The 23,158-nt window shown below is 33.5% G+C and overlaps 1 protein-coding gene across 1 annotated transcript in view; it reads left to right on the top strand.

Annotated features, from left to right (window-relative positions):
* CSMD3 (CUB and Sushi multiple domains 3) overlaps nt 1-23,158 on the top strand; it is a 577,112-nt gene that overhangs the window by 332,077 nt on the left and 221,877 nt on the right. The window contains exons 16-19 of the mRNA XM_030971761.1: nt 5,548-5,742; nt 9,899-10,037; nt 14,777-14,964; nt 16,444-16,632. Of these exons, the coding sequence (XP_030827621.1) occupies nt 5,548-5,742; nt 9,899-10,037; nt 14,777-14,964; nt 16,444-16,632 (711 nt within the window). The remainder of the gene's footprint in view (nt 1-5,547; nt 5,743-9,898; nt 10,038-14,776; nt 14,965-16,443; nt 16,633-23,158) is intronic.

Raw genomic sequence — 23,158 nt, 5'->3', positions numbered from 1 at the left:
TTTCAATGCCAACAGGCAGAAAAAAATAAGGAAAATATAATAAGTATTTTGATATTTTCAAAATGTGATGTAATGTGTAATTAGTCCCATTCCTGTCTTTCTCCCTAACATCTGAGAGTATATCTAATTCCAGAGGCTTTCTTGATATTTAAGAGAATATACAACAGCATGATTTGAAGGAGAGAACATCTCTCCCTCTCTGTGTTACCTGATGGACTGTATGAAAAAAAACCCCAACTTTGTTGTTTAGGTTTCTTTACTCTTAAAAAACCTAAACTAACCCTTAAATCAAAAAGGAAATGAGAGATTAAGAGAAGTTGGTGAGAGACCTAGACTTCACATTTTTCTAAAATGAATGTTAACAGTTAATATTATTTTCATAAAATTTCAAAGACTGAATTCCCATGCGGCTGCTTACTTTTCTTACATCATCTTTCACCTTTCCATGTTTATTTTTTTCCCTTTTTATTTTTGTTTTTGTTTAGGTTGTCAGTCTTTCAGAGAATGATTTATTAAGATTGACATTAAACGTTTCTCTCTGAATAGGAAAAAGATAAACTAACACTAGATTATTCTGTAAATATTATTTTTCTGATATTGTCCTATATTGTCTTATATTTTTGCTCTCAGCCCTCTGATTCATCCTCAGATCATTTGTCACAAATGTAGAATGCAAGCATGAAGAATATGTGATATCTTCTTACTGGTTTTTATAGGTACCAGTCATCATTCCAAACTAACCTTGGACTGGTAGCTACATATCTCAGTACTGTAATTAAATATTGGAAAGTCGGGGGTTAGTCAGAGCTACCGAAATATGAAATCAGGTATAAGGAAAATGAGATATTGAATCCATGTTTCTTTACAGAAGTTTTAACATTTGCTCCTTATTTTCTTTTGTCTCATGTCCTTTTAACACTTATAACAGTTCTCTTTACTTTAAAGTTTCATTGTGGTGTGCTCAATGGTGTCAAGCCTAAATCTAAATGAAAAAAGCAAAATCAGCTATTGGAGGATGTAAAGTAGTCGTCTAGGATAAAAATTAGGGCTGTGTATAAGTGGATTTTCTCAAGTTATCCCATTTTGCACAATTAGAACTAAATGTAGGTCAGTTAATGTAGAATTATAGTGAAAATGAAAGATGGAGAAGATTAGTATGGAATGCTCCTTATATTTAGTTCATATATTGAACTACATAGAAATATACTTATCAGATAAATTCTGCTTCTTTTAAAAATTTGCAGACTTCTTTGGGCATGTATTAGTTTTATAATGTCATTTAAATTATGCACCAATAGTATCATATGATACAATTTTAACTTTAAAAAGAAGCACCAATGCAATATCAACTTTTACCTATTGTATAATGAAACCACTTAACTCTGAAGATAATTTAAAATGTTTTACACATTTGAACAGCTTAATGAATTTATATTTTTATTTCTTTTCATGGGTGAGTTTGTGCATGTGTTTGTTAAACTCTGTGGCTAAAATCTACTTAAAAAGCAGCAATATCTCCAAATAATGTCTATTCTTCAGTAAAGACAGCTTCAATCTGATAAATTACAGAAGTAATCTTTCAATATTAAATAAAGGCCATAAGAGATAATAAAAAAAGGAGTGAATAGAATTTCACTCTGTCTTAGCATTTGTAAACCCAAATTTAATTAAAAATATCTGTTTTCTGCTAACACTCCAGTTGATATATTCCAAAGCTATCCATCTCTTTTTGCCCCTTTCAAGAGTAGAAAAAGTATATCACAGAAAGAGTATGTCTTGATCAATCTTTTTAATAAGAATGTAGGCTAGTAATGTAAATAACTTCATTGATGTTTTTGAGGTGTAGAATGGAGAAGAATAAAACTGAGTTACTATTACATAATCTCATTATTTAATGGTATTTCTCAGAAAATATTTCAATGCCATATTTATTTTTATTACAGAAACATGTCATCTCAGATAATTACTCTCCTTCCAGTAAAATTGAACATAAATCTAACTTTTGTTGGAATTAAGAAAAATATTAGATTTCAAGTATGTCATCTTTGAGCTATTATACTAAGTCTAACAAAGATTTCCTACTTAGTTAAATGTTGGGACTACATCATAGAAATATGTGACATGAAAATGGATAATACAATCAAAGGTATAGGAACTGAAAGGCTGTGATTTTCTGCTTGGAAAAGGAGGCAGAGGAATGTTTCACTAGGTGCAGCAGAACACAGGGACATAGCAACCCAAAACTGCATTGGTTTAAGTTGCTATGGAAATGCATACTTACACCTGATTTCTTGTTTCCCCTTTATATCCCAAACCCAAGAGCTGTTAATGATATTTCTGGTGCCTGTGAAGATATTTATAAAGTCAGTCATCCCCTAATCCTGTCTGTAGTAAGCTATATGCATTGAACTACTCAGTTCAAGGAAAGTATGAGCCTTTTATCATATTTGTGACTCCTTTATGAATGCTTCCCACTTTATACATATATATATATATCTTTGTTTAATTATGGAAAACACAGCTAGACAAAGTATTGAATATAGTCACATAAATTACAAGAAATAAATTTATATAGCCTCTTTGCTTCAGTGTAGTTTTTCTAGCTTAGTTTAGAACAGATGAAATGCACACTTAAAGTGCAGTGTGACAACTGAAGCCATGTGACAGACAATGCATATTTACTTCCATGACAAAGGAGTTAATGCAGAGGACACTCAAAAGTTTCTAGGTCCTCCATGGGCAGAAATTCCACAAACCAGACTCATGCTAACCTTCCTTTGGGCTGAGGTGGATGAGTATTTTGAGGTGGAAAGCATCTTTCAGATTGCTTGATTTATGCTTGCTGTGAACTTCTTTGAGCTGTTCCTCATTGATTGGGGTATAGTGCTGGGCAATTATCTTTGAATAAGCTTGAATGACCTGCTGCTTCTTATTATGTAGATATTTTTGTTACTTTTTTTTATTACAGCTGTTTAATTGTGCTAGCAAAAAAACATTATGAATTACATAGCAGCCTGACAAAGGCCAAACTATGGGCCTCTGACATCAGCCTCATTACTCCAGTCATTTCAGCTCAGTGGACCAAAACATGGACAATGCCAGATGATGTTTTTATATACAAAAACTGATTTAGTGTGGTTTATTGCTGTGTTATAGTGTGTTCATCACAACATAATTTTCCTGCCAGTTGCTCCTGTTAAGACTTTTTCAGTCTCACTACTTCTCAAGCTAGAACTCTTCAGATGGTAGTGTACAAGAAAGAAGTAGGAGTTTATGTGTGATGGTACTGAATAAGCAGCCACTTGTTTACATAGCTTTAAATAGTCTTTCACAATAGTTTTTAGTTTGAAATATATTGCTATTATTTTATCTTCCCTTAAGTTTTGTTTTTTCTCTGATATTTTCTTCTGAAAATACTCTCTTTACTTCAAAGTCATTGCTATACTTACCAGCTAAAACTCTTGGTAGGGGAATCCCCCAAAATAATTAACTGTGCCAGTGGACCATTCATTTCCAGTCCTATTTGAAAGGACCTTTCAAAGCTGGCTTTAGATGAGATGAGCTGTGATTAGCTAGATACCTGCCTTCCTATCTCATGAGATCTCTGCAGTTTCTTCCCTCTGTGGTTTTTTTTTGTTTGTTTTGGTTTGGCTTTTTGTTTGTTTTTTAATGCTAAATGCATATTTTAATATACTTCTTAGTTAAAAGCAGAATATCACCATTGCCCTGACCTGTGATTATATTTCCTGATCTGTGATTTTTCCAGATATTGCCTTATATACCTGTACAGTCATGATAGTTGATGAAGATAAATGCCAGAAAAACTGTATCTCCTCTTTACGTGTAATAGTTCATAAGGAACTTTTCTGTGGTTTCTTGATTTTTTGATAATAAGTAAAATATTAATTAATCATATACCCATGTGTTCTTTTTCTTTTCAGCCTAGAGCTAGTATTTAATATTACAGATCCACCATGAAGCTTTTTAGAAGTATCAGCAGATGGAATCTGGCTCACTGAATAATATAATTGTAGGCAGTCTAAGCTACGAGTGACTGCTGTTGGTGGGACAGATTGACTATCTTGCTTCCCAAAGTCATTCTACGCAGTAAAATTGATCACATAGGAGCAGCAGTGGCAGCATTTCCTGAGCTGAAATATAGAGCAATGAATTGATTTTTCAGCCTTAATAAGCTGGTGTCACACACAAGCAAGCTAAACCTGGAGTAAACATTTATCTACATTTATAGATAACAATATTGAAAATCTATCTCTGGGTTGTCTGAAAGTAGTAAGAAAAACAGACAATTAATGCTTCTCTAAAAGTGATGACTGTGAACAAAGAATTGGAAAAGTTTTTGTAACTCCTCTGAAAAAGTATGAGATTGCATTACTTTTAATGCAATCTTTAAATGGTGGGCAATTATTCAATGAAAACACTCTTTTCATTCCCAGTATATATGGCATTGTCTGAGTCAAAGTGTCGATAAATAAATGCTTTCTCTTATCCGTTATTATGATTTAAAATACCTCTGTAATGGAACATCTGAGAAATCTTTCTAGTAACTTATTGAAATATTACTTAAAAAAAATCATTAGGGGATTTGTATATATTTTGTCTAGCAGACACATTAGTAAAACCTCAGGGGAAAAAGTGAAAATCATCTTTTTAAGGACTTAGTAGTTTCTGATGTCTCCACATGTAAATATGTTTAGGAAGATACAATTTGCAGTCATCATACATAAGGAAGGTGGATATTTGTTCTCACCGAAAAAATCAACATTTTAAAAAATGTAAGATGTATGTGCAGTATTCTTCATCAATAAAACAACAAAATACAATAACTAACTACTACATATAATCTAATAATGCTATAAATATGACTTTGCTAATTTCTGTTAGGAAGATGGTCTTTCTTCTCCAAAAGTAAGGTATATTCTGCAGTAAAAGATATGAACAGTCTTTGTCATAGTATCTACATGTATACAGGGAAATTATTTTTTTTAATTTCAAGATCTAAACTTTAAATGTTCAAAGTTTCAAGTTTTCTTTCTTTGGCCAACATGACCCTTTTTTTTCACTGTTCACCACCTCTAAATACAAGAAACAAAATTAATTATGGTAGGATAAAGCCCTTGAAAGTCAGTATGGCTCAAATGGTGTGATGGTGAATTACATTTACAAAAGATGAGTAAAGTTTTTGTATCATACATAAATGCTTGCCCTGCCCTTCTGAAGGAACATTCTGTCCCATTTTAACATTAAATAGGATGAGTGTTGTTGAAAAAGGAGAATTTAGCAATCACTGAAATCTGCCAGCAACAAGCTGTCCAAGCTGAGATCCATGCTGTTATAACTTCATATTTTAAGCAATTATTTATACTGTTTTGCATTTTCCGGCTTTGAGCAAGTTCTTGATTCTTATTTTTCCCTTCAGTTTTCTAATATACATTGTTTGTTCTTACTAGTGAACAAAATCTTAAAAATCTCATCTTCCTTGCAAGAGTTCTATGTCCTCTACCATATTTCTTTTTTCCTCTTAAAAAGCATTTGGACACAATGAGTGCCCAGATCCTGGAGTGCCAATCAATGCTCGGCGTTTTGGTGATAACTTTCAGCTGGGGAGCTCAATTTCAGTTATATGTGAAGAAGGATTTATTAAAACACAAGGAACTGAAACAATTACTTGTATGCTAGTAGATGGAAAAGTAATGTGGAGTGGACCTATTCCAAAGTGTGGAGGTATGTATAATATTTCTTTCTAAATCAGGAGAACTTGATGTAATGCATTTCCAATTGCCACCAAATGAAGTTGAGATTTTTGCAAATGAATAGCACAAAGCTTCTGTTATAGCTGATATAGTATTAGATTGGAATGAAGATGTTGATCTCTTTTGGGTATGGTATTTAAAACTGTTTAAGATGTTTTAGCTCTCTGTTGTGTTTCTTCTATTTACAGTGACTCTAGGCTGGGGAAGACTCTCTTAGCAATTGATTTTTCTTTTTTATAGAAATTAAGTACTTCCATACATAGCAACCTAAAATCACACTGTTATACATATTTCCCTTGACTTGTTTATACTAACTGACACTAAAATATGATCTTTGCTTCATTACTTGTCTATATTCTAGGATTTTTGTACCTAAAGGGGGAAAATTAATTCAGCTATTTGTAATGATTAAAGAAAACCAAATCAATGATAATGTAATCTCCGGTTTGTTAGCTTTTACTTTAAACAATAGTTTAGTTCTTATTTTCACTATGAAACTGCCTTCCTGACAAAATTGGAACAATTTTAATGCATTAGTGCAACTGCTTATAATATGCTTTGCAGCCATATTTACTTTCTGTGATGAATGATTATTGTTTCATAGATATAAGGTCTGTCAGTTTCACTAGACAGGATAGGCCATAGTACCTTTTCTTTATTATAAGGTTCATGGATCTGTTGATCATGGATCTGATCAACATTGCTAATAAAAAATAAGGTTGTATTTTTAATGTTACATTAAAATCTTAAATTACTGAGAATATTTTTAAGTGTCTGTCTATGCACAATGATAATATGATTCACAGGTAGTCTGACACTCTGAGTGGAAAATATATTGGAATCTTAAAGTTTGAGACACAGGTATATTTGAATTAGATGGTTTTTATCAGCTGTAGAATTAGATATATTTTTAAAATTTATAATAAAGTTGGAAGGCAGATTAAAGGGTTTTAAATTGACAATTTAATTTGGTCTGTTAGGGTGTTCAGAAGTTTTACTGACTGCGTACACATTTGTCTGTAAAACAGAGAAATTTTTGATATAAGCTGTTTGATATAAACTCTACATATACCTGATAATTTCATTGTCATATATATCAAGTCAAAAGCATAAACTCCACATACTGACTAGGAATGTGACTGCTGTGCAGTTTTCCTTACAGTTCAGAATTGTCAGAAATTACAGTATATAGGAGGGAGCTATTTAATAATCTGGTGCAGATTAACAGGGTCAATATACTAGTTTTAAAGGGCAATCCTGGCTAGCCTCTGCTGGGACTTCCTCCCAGCCCTGCCCACAGCCCAGGATTCTGTTTCAGCTCAGACAGTCACTTTGTTGTCACCAATCCCTTTCCTGTAGCAAAATCAGTCCTGGTCAGCTTTCTCAAGTGGAACTGGATACGTCTGTGAAGGCACTAACTCTGTGTGTTTGTGTGCATGTGCATGTGCACAAGTGAGCATCCCTGGTTCCTGGCTTGTTTTTTTAGTGAAGAGATCCTGCTTTTACTGCTCCCTGTTGATTTTGAGTTTCATGCCTTTCATCTTTCCTGTGTGAGGGTTATATGGAGGATTTTCCCGTAATCTGTTCTAATATTGTGCTGTTGTACCCATGTGGAAGCTCTAACCTTGGCCTTCCCGCATAACTCTTGTAGGGCTTAATATCCTGCCATTCTGTAGCATTAGAGATAAGCTCTTCAAACAAACATTTCTAAAACTATGAATCTACAAGATGTTTAGTGTTTCTGTGAATAGCCTGTTATCCTAAAGCCTTTTTCCTGCTCACGTAGGAAAATTTTCTGTTTCGACCCATGCACCTTGCTATACAAAGAAATAAATACAAATGACTTTTGAGAATTCTTAGATCAGACTGAAATTGTTCTTTACTATTTGACATAGACCTGTGTTTGATAAAGAGATTCTGCTTGATGACCACTTCTAGTTGTGCTCTATTTCTAGAGTTTCATTTTGAACACATGAACACTGGGTATGAATCTGTCAGACAACCATCAAACAGGAATATAAGAATGAAGAGGGGATTAAAATCAGTGTAAAAAATGTTACGGAAACAATCCTTTGGCACGATGACTGGACAGTTTTATTTTCTAAAATACAAGGCTTTTTAAGATAAGCTCAGTAGCTCAGCTGTTCTGAAGGGAAGTACTCCTGGGTTTAGGAAATCAGCATGTAATGGTGAAAGTCAAACAAAAAAAATCCATTTGATATTTATCTGCAAGAGCCACAATCAGAGGACAGATAAGAAACATTTTCTTTAAGGAAAGCTGGCAGCAAAACTCTCCTTAATAAAATCGAGAAATCATTCCAAATTTAGGCAATCTCACAGTGTGCATTACTTTTAATGCACTATTCATAGGAATATTTTATAACAGAGGTTTGGAGCTTTTTGTATTCTAAATGCAATTTGTGTCATGAAAATTTGGTGAGAATATGGAACTTTGTACAAGTTTAGTAACACTGTATTGTAACGATGGAGTGTGCTGGCTCAGAATGAGGCCATCTGGTTCCTATTCTTGTCAATATATTTTGTAGTTTGTAGGCTCTACATGTATTACGAATATTTCAAAGCGCCTATACAATAATATGTAGAGATTATGAATGTTCTAGAGTTAACCTTCTGGTTGTTGAGGTAAATATGAGTTTAAATAACTTATTGTTTCACTGATACTCTATACTGAAGGTAGTATGAAAAAGCGACTCTAAGATAAAAGGTGAGAAACGCCCATGTTAAATCCATCAGTGAATAAAGAAAGAGGCATGCATCTGCATATTTAGAATTGTTTGCAACCTACTGAATTCTGAACTCTGTAAAGATGGAGCGTTTTGTCCTTAAAAAAAAAAAAAAGAAACCAAAACAAACCTGTTTACAGCAATTTGTCATTTTAATATAGGGCCTTGGTATTCTCCTGAGAAAAAAGATCAGACAAATGTGTAATAATTCATGCTCTTCAACTTTAAATTGTGTCAAAGAGAGCAAAATTAATCTATTTTTTTTGTAATGGAGAAGTTCAGAATAATATAGACAATGATATGTACTGTTCTACCTTGTCAAAATGAGCAACCAAAATGTTTTGCAGGCTCTGCTAGGTGAAATAACCACAAACAGAAATTTAATAAATAGCCTTATTTTTGTCAGAAAATGCTGTATATTTTACACTATTTTTAGTAGAGACACTAGTTTGTCAACGGTACAGTAAGACCTTTCCAGCTTCTTTGTGATATACAGTGATATGCATCATTACCTGTGACACTAACTGTGACATAGATTTTTGGGGTTTTTTGGGATTTGTTTTGAGTAGCCTTGTATTCATAAAGGCCACTGGAACCATGGTGTTATGAAACTCTATGGTGCAGCCTTCTCTTCCTGCAAAGTAACATGCTTCTTCTCCCTGTCTAAATGGAAAAGGCCCTGGGTGTCCTCATGGACACCAAGTTAAACATGTGTCCTTGATGCAAAGAAGGTCAGTGGTATCCTGGGATGGATAAGGCAAACTATTGAGCAGGCTGAAGCAGGTGATCTTTCCCCTCTACATGAGTACTGCTTGTAGAAGTATATATTGCAATATTTATGTATATTTTCCAATCAAAAAATATCAACAAATCGTGTAAGAATGGTAAGTATGCCTTTTTCATGAATGACAAATTTGAACTGCTAACATGCCAAGCAAAATATATGTGGTATGACAGTGGATTCCATGATGTCAAATTTAAAATAACAGTTCACTGATTTCTAGCTTTAAACTCAGCTGAAACGTCAGCAAGTTTTTCAAGACTCTCTGTTCACAATTAAAAGCAAAAATAATGATATTTCGTAGACTGTGTTTCCTTTATGTTCTTTAACATAGAAAATGTATTATACACATAAGAACACAGGAGGGAAAAAACCTTTTTCAGGATTATTGAGCAGTTTATTTAATCTTTTTAAGGTCTTAATTCAGTTATCTCCATCTAATTCTGAACACCACAGAGCCTGTCAGTTTTCAAGCAACTGCATCTTTCTGCATCTGGATTTTCAATATTTGTTCATTCTAATTGTCCTATATTGAAATTGGTAAATATGAATTGCACGTAATAACTCTGTACTATTTACCTTTCTCTTTGTTTCATTTTTAGCTCCATGTGGTGGGCATTTTTCATCTCCAAGTGGAGTAATCCTCTCTCCAGGCTGGCCAGGGTATTATAAAGATTCCTTGAATTGTGAGTGGGTGATAGAAGCTGAACCTGGACACTCTATCAAAATTACATTCGAAAGGTCTTGGCTAATGTTTTTCTTTCTTCATGTTTTCCAGTTTTTACCAGGAAACAGGAGTTATTAGCTTTATCATGACATTAATTTCCATTATCTCTAAAAACAAGTTATTTTATTATCACGTAGGACTTTTGGAAACTCCTTCAGAGCACAGATATTATCTTCAGTGTAATTTCTACTTTGATGTGCTGAAAAGCTTTTGAAATTTCTACCATATTTAAACCTGACTAGCCCAGTAAAAAATATTGTCTGTTTTTAAATATTAGCATGTTTCATTTGCTTTTAACTATATTGCTATGATGAATTATAATTGCTAAGTTCTTTTTTTTTCTTACAAAATCACATAATCGTCAACTCTGAAAATCTGAATCAGCTCTGAAAACTAAATTAAATGCAGTCATAATTTTCCCCACTCTGAATATTTAATTATCATATCAGCTGAACTATTGTTGTGAAAGGACTGTGTGCTCTAAGGATAGAGTTCCAGTGTCCCCAAATTACTGCAGCATTCCACCTTTCCTAGACTGATGTCTGTCACTAAGGTCCCTTCCTTATTCAAAGGATTGAAATGTGCTGAAGCATCTTATATTTCTCATGGTAGTAAGATGTTGGCATTTAATTTGAACTTTTTATCAGAAACCAAGACAAAAAATTCAATAAAGAATGCTATTCTTCTTATATTTTAGATGATTTTGATCGTAAATATTAAAAAAATTAGATGAAAACCCAGTAAAAAAGTGCCATTGATTATCAAAATTATAGTGTACAAATATCATACAAGTACTTTTTAGTTTATATTTATGCAGCATGTTTTGACTAGGCCTGCTCACACTTGACTTAAAAGAAGGTATTTCGTCATTTTAATATAATTCAAAAGGTTTTTTTTAGCAAGGCATGAAATTCATATTCTCTTCGTACAATCCATCATTGTGATAAGATTTTTGAAACCTTTTTTTATTACTATAGCTTATTCTATAATAAAATATACATGGAACAATATAAACAATCAAAGGACATGTAATATGTACACTTTACTTATTTTCTATCCTTACTATAACATGAAAGCTAGTCTTCCAAAATCACTAATGTATCACTTAAAATAATGATTTACCAAATTTTTGCCAGTTAGACTACAATAAAAAATTGAATAACTCCCTCCTGCTGAAACTTCTGTTAAGTTTTTGAAAAGAAAATCATAATTTCAAGTAGTTGGTTTTTAATTCAGTAATTAATTTAAACTACATATTTGACGTGGAATGTCATTTCAAAGTAAAAAGCATTTGCCTTTATATTTGCAAAATACAATGCCAGCTGCATTTTCTTTCTTTGAACCTGAGTTTTACTAAATCTGACACTCTCTTGCATACAGTTTTTGTTTGTAATACATTAATGCCTTGTCATAAAATTGCACAACCTCTATTACTCTTGTAAGAAAGATCAAAAAAGAACAAGATGTGGTCTCTTTGGATCACAGAGAAAGCTTCTATCCTCTTTATGACACTTTTTTTCTCATTGCTGCTCATTTTTGATACTCTTGTCACTTGTCAGAATTGGTCTGGTACACATATTGCTCAGATGCAGCAATCCAGAGAGGTCCCACTTGCAGCTAAACGTGTACTCTTATGTATCTCTGTGCAGAAGTACACTTAAAAATACATCTCTGTGTGTTCACACAGATGCACTTAGATATATATAGTTATGTGTCTGGATGCTAAGAAGAAGTTTTTCTAAAATTAAATTATGGAATAAAACTTTATAGTGTAATGAAAGAAAACATTTTGTAAACTACTGTTACGTTATTTACTTAGACATTATTATTTTCCACATAGTTTAAATTTGCCTTCTGAGTAATTTATGCATTTGCTTTTTAAAGGCTCCTTCTAGTCTTGGCTACCCTTTTTCTGCTGCTTCTGCTTGCAAATTTTCAGCTGCACTTTCTTAAGAGAAAATTATAATTTTGTTGAAATACACTGTTTTCAAACTATAGCCAAATGACTTTCCTCTATGATTTAAAAAAACTCTCATATTTTTCCTATTTCTTTGCCTTTTAACTTTGTCCTGAGAACCACACATACTCTTTATAGCCTTTATTGGTGCAAATACCAAAATTTCCACAATATCTGTGGATGTTTGAAAGATTTTTAATTTCTTGGTCAGGGATAAATATTTATTGTACATATCTATACCTTTAAATAATTTTTGGATTTTCTAAGTTTCCCACTAGCAGAGTAGTTTCCTTTTAATCTTCCTACCTTCCAATATCTTCTCTCTTACCACATTGGATAGGAGCGAGGTACTGGATTCCATGACTATGTGCTAAACCATTCCTGTGCCAAGGAGACAGAGACATGAGAAAAGAAGATCTACAGACAAATCAAATAAAAATTTCTATTAACTTTTGTGCTTTTGGCATGCAGAAAATAAATTTTTTTCATATATTGTTATATGATGGTGCATGTATTTTTTTAAATGTTTATTCTTGTTTTACAATGAATTATCTAAGATAGATAATCTGTTGATATTTTGTTATAAATCAGAATGTTTTTAGGCTCAATTGAAATGACAGAAGTGAGAAATGGCAATGCCATTCTTGATTATAATGAAGTGTTTATCATGAAGCCGAATTATGAGTATTTAAATGTGAGAGATGCTGATAGCAAACTACTGATTGGGGTACTAGTCACGTTTGTCTATTGAGTGTTTACTGTGCGGCCGGAAATCCTGACACTGCAATGAGGTGATAAGGGTGTCTCTTAGAAACAAAGATGTGTGTTATAAATATTCAGGCACCTTTATTTATTCAAATAAGGCCTCCTTAAAAAAGTGTATGTGAGATCTCCTGTGTTAAAACTTTTTTCACTCCGGTCTGCTTGTGAGTCCTTCATAAGATTAGATGTGACATAGCAATTAAGACATTCAGGTTAATTTAACAATAATGATCAATTAAGTAGGAAAGAACACTGGAAGGGTCTTGCATGAGCACAGAGTATTTCTTATTCAGCTTCCTAAAAGCCCCTACTCTTTTCTTACATCGAGGGAAAAAATGTATGTAAATATAGCAGATATGTTGAGCATTAAGGGAAAAGATATTGAAGGAAAAACTGATATAAGCATGAGATTTATAAATGAAATTTAAATTGACCAGTTTTTGAGCTAAATGACCAAGCAAAAGCATTGAACATAATGCCCTCTTCAAATTTGTTCCAGTTCATCTCACTTAAAAATAGTTCTTATATTTTCTTTCATGGGTGATTTTTTTCATCTTCATATTTTTTTCTGATATTTGTGGTGCTATAGTCTAAGTAGTTTTGAGAGGATTTTCTTTATGTCTTTGGAGATTCAACTTAATTTCAACTTGACTTTAGTTGCATTACATTTATCAGATCCATGGCTTTTAACACCTTCTGTCTCAAGTATGCTGTTGATATAGGTGCTAAGAAAGTTGAGCAAGACTAAATGAACTGTTTCCAAGATTTCTCATGTGTTGCACGGATTGGTGGAAAAAAAAGGGAAAAAAAAGAAAATATTGGAAAGATCAAGTAATTTCCTAGTAGCTTTTCAGCAGAATGTCATTGTGAGTTACTGGGGGAGCTCACAAAACCCAAAATTTTCAGTTTTCCTGCTTCTAGGATTATCCCACTTCATTTCTGTAACTCCCTGTCACTTTAGTTCTGTGCTCTTTTATATGTTATTTAGTGGGAGCAGAACATCGATAAAAGAAAATACATGTTTTGTAGGTTTAATTTGTCTTCTTGTCTTTTGCCAGACTCCTTTAGATCTTTAGGTTCAGACTCATGGGACATAAATACTGAAATATCGAGTTCCTCAGTACACTGGCTTTACTCACACAATTCTTTGAATGGATTTCACCAAGCTGAATTTGGCGTCTAAGTAAATCAAAGAGAGAATTAAGACTATCTAAGGGTCGTTGTAAGATCCTGCTGTTAATTGTTGCTTTTTAATTCTGGAAAGGCTTTTCAGTAATCCATCAGAGTCCATTAAAAAGCATTATGATTGATTTAAAGTCTGTCATAGCAAGAAAGAGATAAGCCACTGTCGAAACACCAAGCAAGTGTTTAGAATTGCTGATACCATCTAAAACAAGACAAGCAAGGGGATATCTAGCAGCACTATCACACTCAGCTTTCCTTGATAGGGAGAGCACACATACTGTATTTAGTGCTTTCTAAAAAGGATTTTTAGTTGTGGGTTTTTCTTCAAATAACTTCTGTCACTACTTTGGACTGAGTCTCAGCTGGCAGAAAGCCAGTGGAGTCAGAGTCAAACAATTCTATCCCTGCTTATAGATGATTGTAAGGTAGGAACTCAAGACTATGAGCCATTGGTGACTCAAAGTACCTCGATACTTTTGCCAAATGCATCAACATGCCCTCCATATAATTTAATTAATTATTCACAAAGGAAAAATTATAATATTATAAAATAGCTTATGCAAGTAATACTAATATTTGTTAACAAACTGTTTCTAGCTTTTGTTTCCTGCCATACAAACCAGCTCAAGGAGTTTAAATTTATTTCTCATCTTTTGAAAGAACTAACTCGAAATTTTATTATTGCATAAATGATATAGGATAAATAATATTATTGCAATGGTATTGAAAAATAGATATGTGGAGAAAAAATATTTTCAGGAAAGGTGCATAGTTTTAAAAATATGGGTTTATTGAATTTGTTTTAACTGTCTCTTGAACTTGTGCCTCTGTGTGTTTCCACAATTACAGATTTCAGACTGAACTGAATTATGATGTTTTGGAAGTTCATGATGGACCAAACCTATTATCTCCACTTCTGGGTTCTTACAATGGTACACAGGTCCCACAGTTTCTGTTTAGCAGTAGCAATTTCATGTATCTTCTCTTTACAACTGATAACAGTCGTTCTAACAATGGATTCAAAATTCACTATGAAAGTAAGTACTTCTGTGTTGTATTATTTGATCTCCCCTCCCCCTCAATGCTTACCCTAGTCATGTACAGACATCATATTGGCTAAATTCCTGTTATTTCCCAATCTGAGAAAGATTTAGTAATGTTAAAGTGCAAAAGAGATGACCACTTCTTTTATTTATATTTAATGTCACTGATGCACTGCTCTGTGCATTAAGACTCAAAAGATGAGAGAGAATGAGAAGTAAATGCCTTTCTTCTGGAGGTTGCTTTTATGTCTTAATATTCTTAAATTTTATACAGTGCATTTTTGTGCATGTAAAATGGCATGAGATCAGGAAGATTATGAAAAACTAAGAAAAAACCTGACTGTTCTGGTTGATGTATCTGCAGCTCTAACTGAACATAGAAATGCAGTTTTCATAATGACCTGAAAATCAAGAAATGGAATTGGTTGATTATGGATTTTTAGGATTCTAAAAACTTGCCTATATGATTTTTTTCTGACATAAAAATACTCTTTTGTCCTTATTATTGTCATATAACTATGTTGCAGAAAGTATCTGTAATATTTCATACTTCATTAATTATTAAAATTCCTATGTTGAAATACTATAATTCAGTTTACATTTTGTCTTTCTAAATATAACTTCTGTTGTAATAATTCCTACTTATATGAGAAATAATATTTTACTGTAATTGCTATCTTATTTGCTTTGTAAAGGTTATTGGCATGTTGCTTGTACTTCTACTTGTTGGAACTATTACCAAAAATTTCCAGATGTTATTAATTTTTAACATTATTTTTTGCAATTTTCACTATTCCTGGCCACTGTAAGGGTACAAAAACTAACATGCATAGGGGAGATATTGCCAGATAAAATTTGGATTGATTTGAACTACAGTGAATGTAAAATTCAGGCTTTTTATTGAAAAAAAAAATTAATATTATACCAAAATTATTACTTAGCATTCACCCACAAATGTCAATCTGTATAATCTTCTGCATTATGAAAAAGTGATGATTTTGTTAGGTTTTCATCCATTTGGAAGTTTGAAAGAAGGCTATCCTAACAGATCCGGAACACTAGATTAAGATTGGCAATGAAGATACTAAATTCCTAGAAAGACTGAATAATGTTAAATGGTAGAAATTATACTTTGGGAATGTGAACAGCAAAAAAAGAAAATCTGCACTTATTACAAAGAATAAACAGTTTCAATTAAATAAAGTTGGAAAGGAAACCTGAAATTTCTTTATAAATAAATTCTTGAATTTCATTATAAAATCTTATTTTTTGTAAAAGTGATCCACACCCCACAGTATCTTTTAATGGTAACACTGAGAAGAATAGTGGAAAGATAATTCACTGTAAAGGGGAGATAAGCCTTCACCGCACAACCATCACAACCAATTACTTAATTTTAAAAAATCTATAGGTCCTTTGTTTAATTATTTTATTTTCCTTTTTTTTATTTTTTTATATTTTTTTTTAATCTAGGTGTAACTGTTAATACTTACTCTTGCTTGGATCCTGGCATACCAGTGCATGGACGTCGTTATGGACATGACTTCTCTATAGGTTCCACTGTCTCATTTAGTTGTGATCCAGGTTATAGGCTCAGTCATGAGGAGCCTTTGCTATGTGAAAAAAATCACTGGTGGAGTCACCCACTCCCAACTTGTGATGGTAAGGATGAACAGATTTAATACAGAGTACTTTAAGATATATAAGTTTTGCCAAACTATTATTAGTCAAAATTAGTTAAATGCCAGAGACTGTAAAACCTATATTTTTAGGAAAGAAAAAGAATAGTTAGAGGAAATAAATGCCATATAACTCTGAGACATATGAAACAGAGAATGATATATAGTTATTTAATCCTGCAGATTACTGAAGGTATGCCTATCTGAATTTATGTAACTGTGAGCTAACTGATTGCAAACTTTGCATCTGACTCAAAAACTTAATTTTCTCCTGTTTCATGATGATCACTCTGTTTATAGCTTGTTAACAGAACTTCACACCCTTCCATCACTGTGGAAATTTATTTGGACCACATTATATCTGATGATTGTTAAACCAGACAAATTTGGTCTCCACTATATCATTAAATCTGAAAAATTATCTAACATTTTCAGTCATCTCTTGCAATTGGAATTGTTCATTTTAATGCTTTCCCAGTTGGGGTCATACCATTTATATGTGCTGTTAAGAAATTGGATTGTAATGTTCATTCAGTTACATTATTTGAGATATTTACTTCTTAAAGCAGTTTCCCTCCTTGCAGCATGGTGCATGATTTTGTTGTTAAAAATTTTTTCAGGAGTAATATAACCATTTAATTCTAAGTTAGTATTTAACCAGAGAAATTTCCTGAGCTTTTATGACCTACAGAATGTACACGATCTGTATTTTTTCTAATACACTTCTTAGTGTCTCAGGACAATAATTTTGAAAGAAAGATTTGAATGAAGACTGACACCGAAGCTCATTGAATCATGTGTGATTTGCCATATGGAAGACTACTCATTCCCACTGCATTACTTTCTTAAGAAAATGATAGGGACTTCTTTGGCCTTCAGATTGTTTAGTTAGGAGATGCTTTGGGATTTTATGTTCAGGAAGTTGAAGGTGTCAGTATATGATAATACTTAAAATCTGTGGTAGTAGCAAGGGACATGAATAATCACTTTGCTGACAACGGCCCTCTGTAGTTCTCCAAGTCCATTTTCTGAAAGATTATACATCTCAGTCAGGTTCTTGCAATGAAGAATTGCAGGGTTCCCACAATTTCCAGTCAAGGAGACTATATTTTGCTGAATAGACCATAAAACTAGTATGTGTTTTCTAATGGTGATAGGCACTAGATGCTAACCATGTAAAACAAACAAATAAGCACACTCCCTATGAATACTGTTCTCTGTTGTGAAATAAACTTACATATTATGATCAATTTCTTCCTAAAGATGCTGAACTAGTATGCGATTCATTAGGTAAATGAGGTTTCTTTTTCTCCAGAGTACATTGTAATGGTGATTTTCCATTCAATAAATATGTTAAAAAGGTAGGATTGAGTAAATTTATTCTACTAATTGTAATCAGTTTATGGTTGATGTAATTTTCATTTCATTGCTGAATTTCTTCTCTGGTGGAATGTTCTTTAAAACAATCCAGAGTCCTTGCACCCCAGGCAAAAAAGGGCATTTGCTAAATGGGCTGTTCTTTGCATAAATTAGGAGTTTGGGTTTGTATTAATCATACCACTAATAAACAAATTAGTCACTATTACTGTGCATTCAGAATGTTACTCTCATGGTTTCTGAAGAGACAAGTTCTTTTTTGATTGTTCTTTTGATAACTGCATCTCTTTTTTTATAATTACATTGTGTAGTGGTGTGGAGACAGACCATGGTAATTGTGAAGATAGGTCATGGCAACTCATGAGTGGATGCGATTTGGAGAAATTACTATAAGACAAAAAATTTTAGAATTCTTAAAGCAAGTTCCTCCTCAAAGAAGAACATGGTGTTGACTGAAATTCTATTATTTGAAGGAATGTAAATTTTTAATTATGTGTTTGATGTTGCCCAGATAAACAAAGAGGTAAAACAGATGGTTACGAGCTTTGCTGAGAAAACACTGCTTGTATCACATCTCTACTATTCCCATGTACCAGCTAGATATGATTCACTTTTTACCTATGTATCTGGAAAGCCTTGAATTTCTTAACTGTAATCACCACCCAGTACTTAACTAAAAAGATGAAATTATATCTTATAATGTCCTTTCTATATGAATACTATAATAGAATTTTACTTTTAAGCTTTGAATATATGCGAGGAACCCTATTCTACCCAGTATATGAATTATCATTTCAAAAAATACAAGAAAATGAATCCAAAAGTTAGATATCTACTTAAGAGTGTAAAGTGCTGTTTATTCCCTTCATCATAACATTAAATTGAATGCTAATACATAATTCTTATTCATTATTTTAATTAAAAATATTGTCATTTTCCCTGATCTTAATTTACATAAGAAAATTAATGAATAGAATGAAAATAATTCAAGCAAGATAAAAAAAACCTTTAATGTTTATATTGGAAACCCCTAGATGCCCAAATGAATTATCAAATATGACATATGCAGTACATGAGGAACGCATTCAGGGAATAATGCAGAGGTGTTATGTCCTTTCTCTTGATATCTGTAAAATAAAAATAATAATTCCACTAAAACACAGCTGTTAAAAAACCTGCTTCAAATATCAGCAAAGTAGAGGCCAGAATTGGAAATGGAGAGCATGTCTGGTCTATTTTAGATTGAAATGAGAAGGTCAAAATGCAAGTTTATATTGTGAGTAATCTAGGCTACACTGGTTTATATTAAATTAATCTCTTGCATAATATAACTCAAGTCCAAGGTTTATTTCTTGAAGCTGAGTATGTTAATTTGATGTCCATATCCTTATTTATTTACCCCTACTGAACTGCATCCTGTTTTAAGATACATTACATTTTCTATAATTAGGGATAACAAATGCTGAAGTTACTTGGTCTGTGAAGCACAGTATATTAGATTCAAACTCTAATTCACTGTTTCAATAATTTTAAAGTCTATTTTATATGCCACTTTTCTTATCCAATTGCACAATAAATGAAAATCATCTCAGAATTACATTTGTAGTTGGAAGTTAGAGTCAATTAAACAAATTAATGTAATGAGGCCTCTGTGTGTTTGTGCACACATATATTTGTATTTAGACTTATATATACACAAAGATATTTCCATATAAATAGATTTTTTATTTTTTTTCTCTGCAGTCCTTTCTAAACCAGCATATGTTATTAGTCTTCTTTGAAGATGCTTCAAATCTAAAGCTAATTGTTATTACGAATCAATTATAATTGTGTGTTTTCTCTTCTCATTACTTCTGAAAACCAAACAGTTTCCAATTATGTGTATTTATAACAAATTGAACTTCTGCAAAAAAGTGTGGGGTTTTTTGGTGGGTTTTTTTCTTTGTTTTTCTGAAAGCTTTTCTTCTTCTTAAGAGTATTTTATCTTTCCAGAGAAAATTGAGATACATCATTTTATGCTAGTGTCTGACTTGCGGGTGGTGATCTATGCATAGTCCCTTGAAAAATCTTAACATAAGGAAATAATAGGTGATACCATTTGAAAATGTGAAAAAGGCTAATTTCACAGATATCACCATCATCAATCAGGCTAAAAAAAGTAAAACACTTTGGTTTGTGTTTTTTTTAAAGTGAATTACTAGTGAACACTCTCTTGAAATACATCAAAAATGCATTTATATATATCTTTATCTATCTATCTATCTATCTATCTATCTATCTATCTATCTATCTATCTATCTATCTATTTTCTGTTCTTTTTGGATATGGGGACTGTTATGATCTGATTTAAACCCACAGGATCAAAGAAAATGAAGTTTCTGTGTATAAACCGGAAAGAACTTTGAATACCCAAAAACGAGATTAAAACCAAATGAGGTTAGAGGCTGGTGCCAAAGAATTGATATGTTTAATAGTAAAAGAGGCAAAGAATTGATATGTTTAATAGTAAAAGAGGCAAAGAGAAAAAAGGGGGGGGAGAGAGAGAGAGAGAGGAAGGGAGGAAGGGAGAGAGGAAGGGAGGAAGGGAGGGAGGGAGGGAGGGAGGGAGGGAGGGAGGGAGGGAGGGAGGGAGGGAGGGAGGGAGGGAGGGAGGGAGGAAGGAAGGAAGGAAGGACAAGGGTTATGTGAAAGCAGATCACCCACCCGAGGGTCCCAACTATGTCTCATTGCTCCCCTCCATCTGGTCTTCCTGGGGATCAGGGTCCCTTCTGGCTGCCACACACCGTGCCACACTGAAGAGTGAAGAATTCCATGGGTTAATCCAAGCCTTGGGCAGGTGGGAACGCCCTGTGCCTCCCTTGCAGGAGGCCAGTTTGACACTGTCTCTTCCAACACTGAGGGTCTGTTGCACCATCTCTGGTGGTCTGGTGCAGGGTCTCCGGACCCCTTTGGGGCGCCCTTTGATGGGCCATGCCATGGTTTAGTTGAGGTGTTAGGGCATGGGTTGGACTCGATGATCTTTAAGGTCTCTTCTGTGAATTCTGTGAACCCCCTCTGCTGGAGAGAAGCTTTTCCCGGAGGGAAGGGCCCCTCAGCCGGGCTCGTTTGCACAGCGGCGGGTGGAGTCACTGCCCCTGAGCAGAGGCCTTTCCGACACACGCCCAAAGCCTCTCTCCCCCACCCTTTGCTGTTCGGGTCTGTGAGAGCCAGGCAGCTGACAGCCCTGGGGCTGCGCTCTCCGCCCTGAAGTTACCAGGCTTGCGCTTTGTGGGTGTCCCCAGCCAGCCTGAGTTGTTACTACAACTTGTTTCCATCAGCGAATGGTGTAGGGCCTCTCAGACCCCCATTCAGGGTATGGTGATCTTCTCTGAAGCTTTTGTAATACAGTTTTAGAAGTCCTCCATGAAAATGTTTAAATCATAAACTGTAATATTTCAGTCATAATATTGCATTCTCTGACAGGGACCCCCTTCCTCTCATATCCAGATTTCTAGACATTTCATATCACTATACTCTTCATAACTCTGAGACTGACTTGTATCACATGAAAACAAACTAGTTTTAAATAGATTATAAGTTGTATTTGTAGATCTCAGGTGACAGCAAACATAATTAGTGGTTATTGAGTTTTCCTGATGGTTATGAAAAGCAAAATTTAAGAGAGTTTTCTGTGAATAAGTGTTAAGCTAGCTATACAGGATGACCCTGTGCAGGAAGAGAATATACAAACTGACTTCTACAGTAAAATATAAACATACTAAAATAAGAACAGAGGGCATGTGAGAATAAAATGGGAAACATAAATAAACAAATATGAGAAAACATGTCATAATCTAATGTGAAGTATCCTAGAAATATCTTTCTGTAGCATAGATGCTGTGACAAGACAGCTAAGTACTTGCAATTGTTAATGCAGGGTCGTAGAGATGGAAAACATATCTTATTGAAGTAGATTAAAAAAATCCTGTCTCATTACTGATCCAAAGTCATAGATTCTTACATGGTTTGCTAGCCTTCCCAAGTGAGACCCCAAGAGGGAATACAATATAATGACAGTTTAGCAGAAGATCAAATGGGTAAAAATAGACTATGAATAAATTTAGGCTGAAAATTATAAGGCTATTTCTAGTATTGCAAGATTGATTTCCTATAACAGTTTTATAGTAGCATGAAATATGGTCTGAAGTGGAACTTTGCTATGAATGACAAAAGTCAAGTGCTTTTATTACAATTATTAATGTATTTTTGGGATGAAACATGGCCTGCATGTCTCCCACTGAGACACGAGCAACCTGACTAAAGGTTCTGAAATTACTTGGGCCAAAAATTATTTTGAAAGTATATACGGAACCATTTTCTAAGCTAGGCTTGCTTGTTGTCACTTTTTTTTTTGTGATTGATCATGTTACTGGGCAAAATGAATGCAGTTGAAACAAAAGAGGGTGTAAGTATTCAACCCAATATTGTAAGAATTTATTTCAGCAGAACATCTGAACCGAACTCCACTATTAAATTGGAATCCTCATTCATAGTTATCCAAAACTTGCTTCTTAAATTGTTACATCACTTCTGATCACCACAGTGTATACTTCCACATGCTGATCTGTATTTCATGAAACCACTTTTGTATTTTGTTCTCTTTATTTTTTGGTTCTTTTATTCTTGTTGTTGCTGTTGTTTTACATTTTTTTTAATTTTCTTGTTATTTTGATTCTTACTGTTTGGAAAACAGTAATGCTGGCATGTCTTGATTCAACTTCTCTGATTGCGTAAAAAAATTAATTGGTGTGTTAGCATAATGTTCCATTTTCCACATTATAAATCAAAAGTAGTATCTCAGTTGTTTCCTTAAGAGTTCATTCTACTTTTACTCTTTCCTAGCTTCCATCTTGGTATTATCAGATAAAGTGAAAGGTAGAATTTGGAAATATGTGTATTTATCCTTTGCTGTTCTTATTTTTATGTGTTCCTCTTTTCCTTTGCACTCTGAAAAACAGTCAGATACTAGTTAGTGATATTAAATGCTTGGGCTGTTAGCCATCTTATCAGGGCCAGTTGCACATCTAGGATTTCAGATTTGTCAGCTTGGCTTTATTTTCTAAAAGGCTGCTCCCTTGATGCCTTTTTCTGCC

This window comes from Camarhynchus parvulus, chromosome 2 (assembly GCF_901933205.1).
Source record: "Camarhynchus parvulus chromosome 2, STF_HiC, whole genome shotgun sequence".
Classification (NCBI taxonomy): Eukaryota; Metazoa; Chordata; class Aves; order Passeriformes; family Thraupidae; genus Camarhynchus; species Camarhynchus parvulus.
The sequence above is the reverse complement of the archived record's forward strand: the minus strand, read 5'-3'. Positions and strand labels throughout refer to the sequence as shown.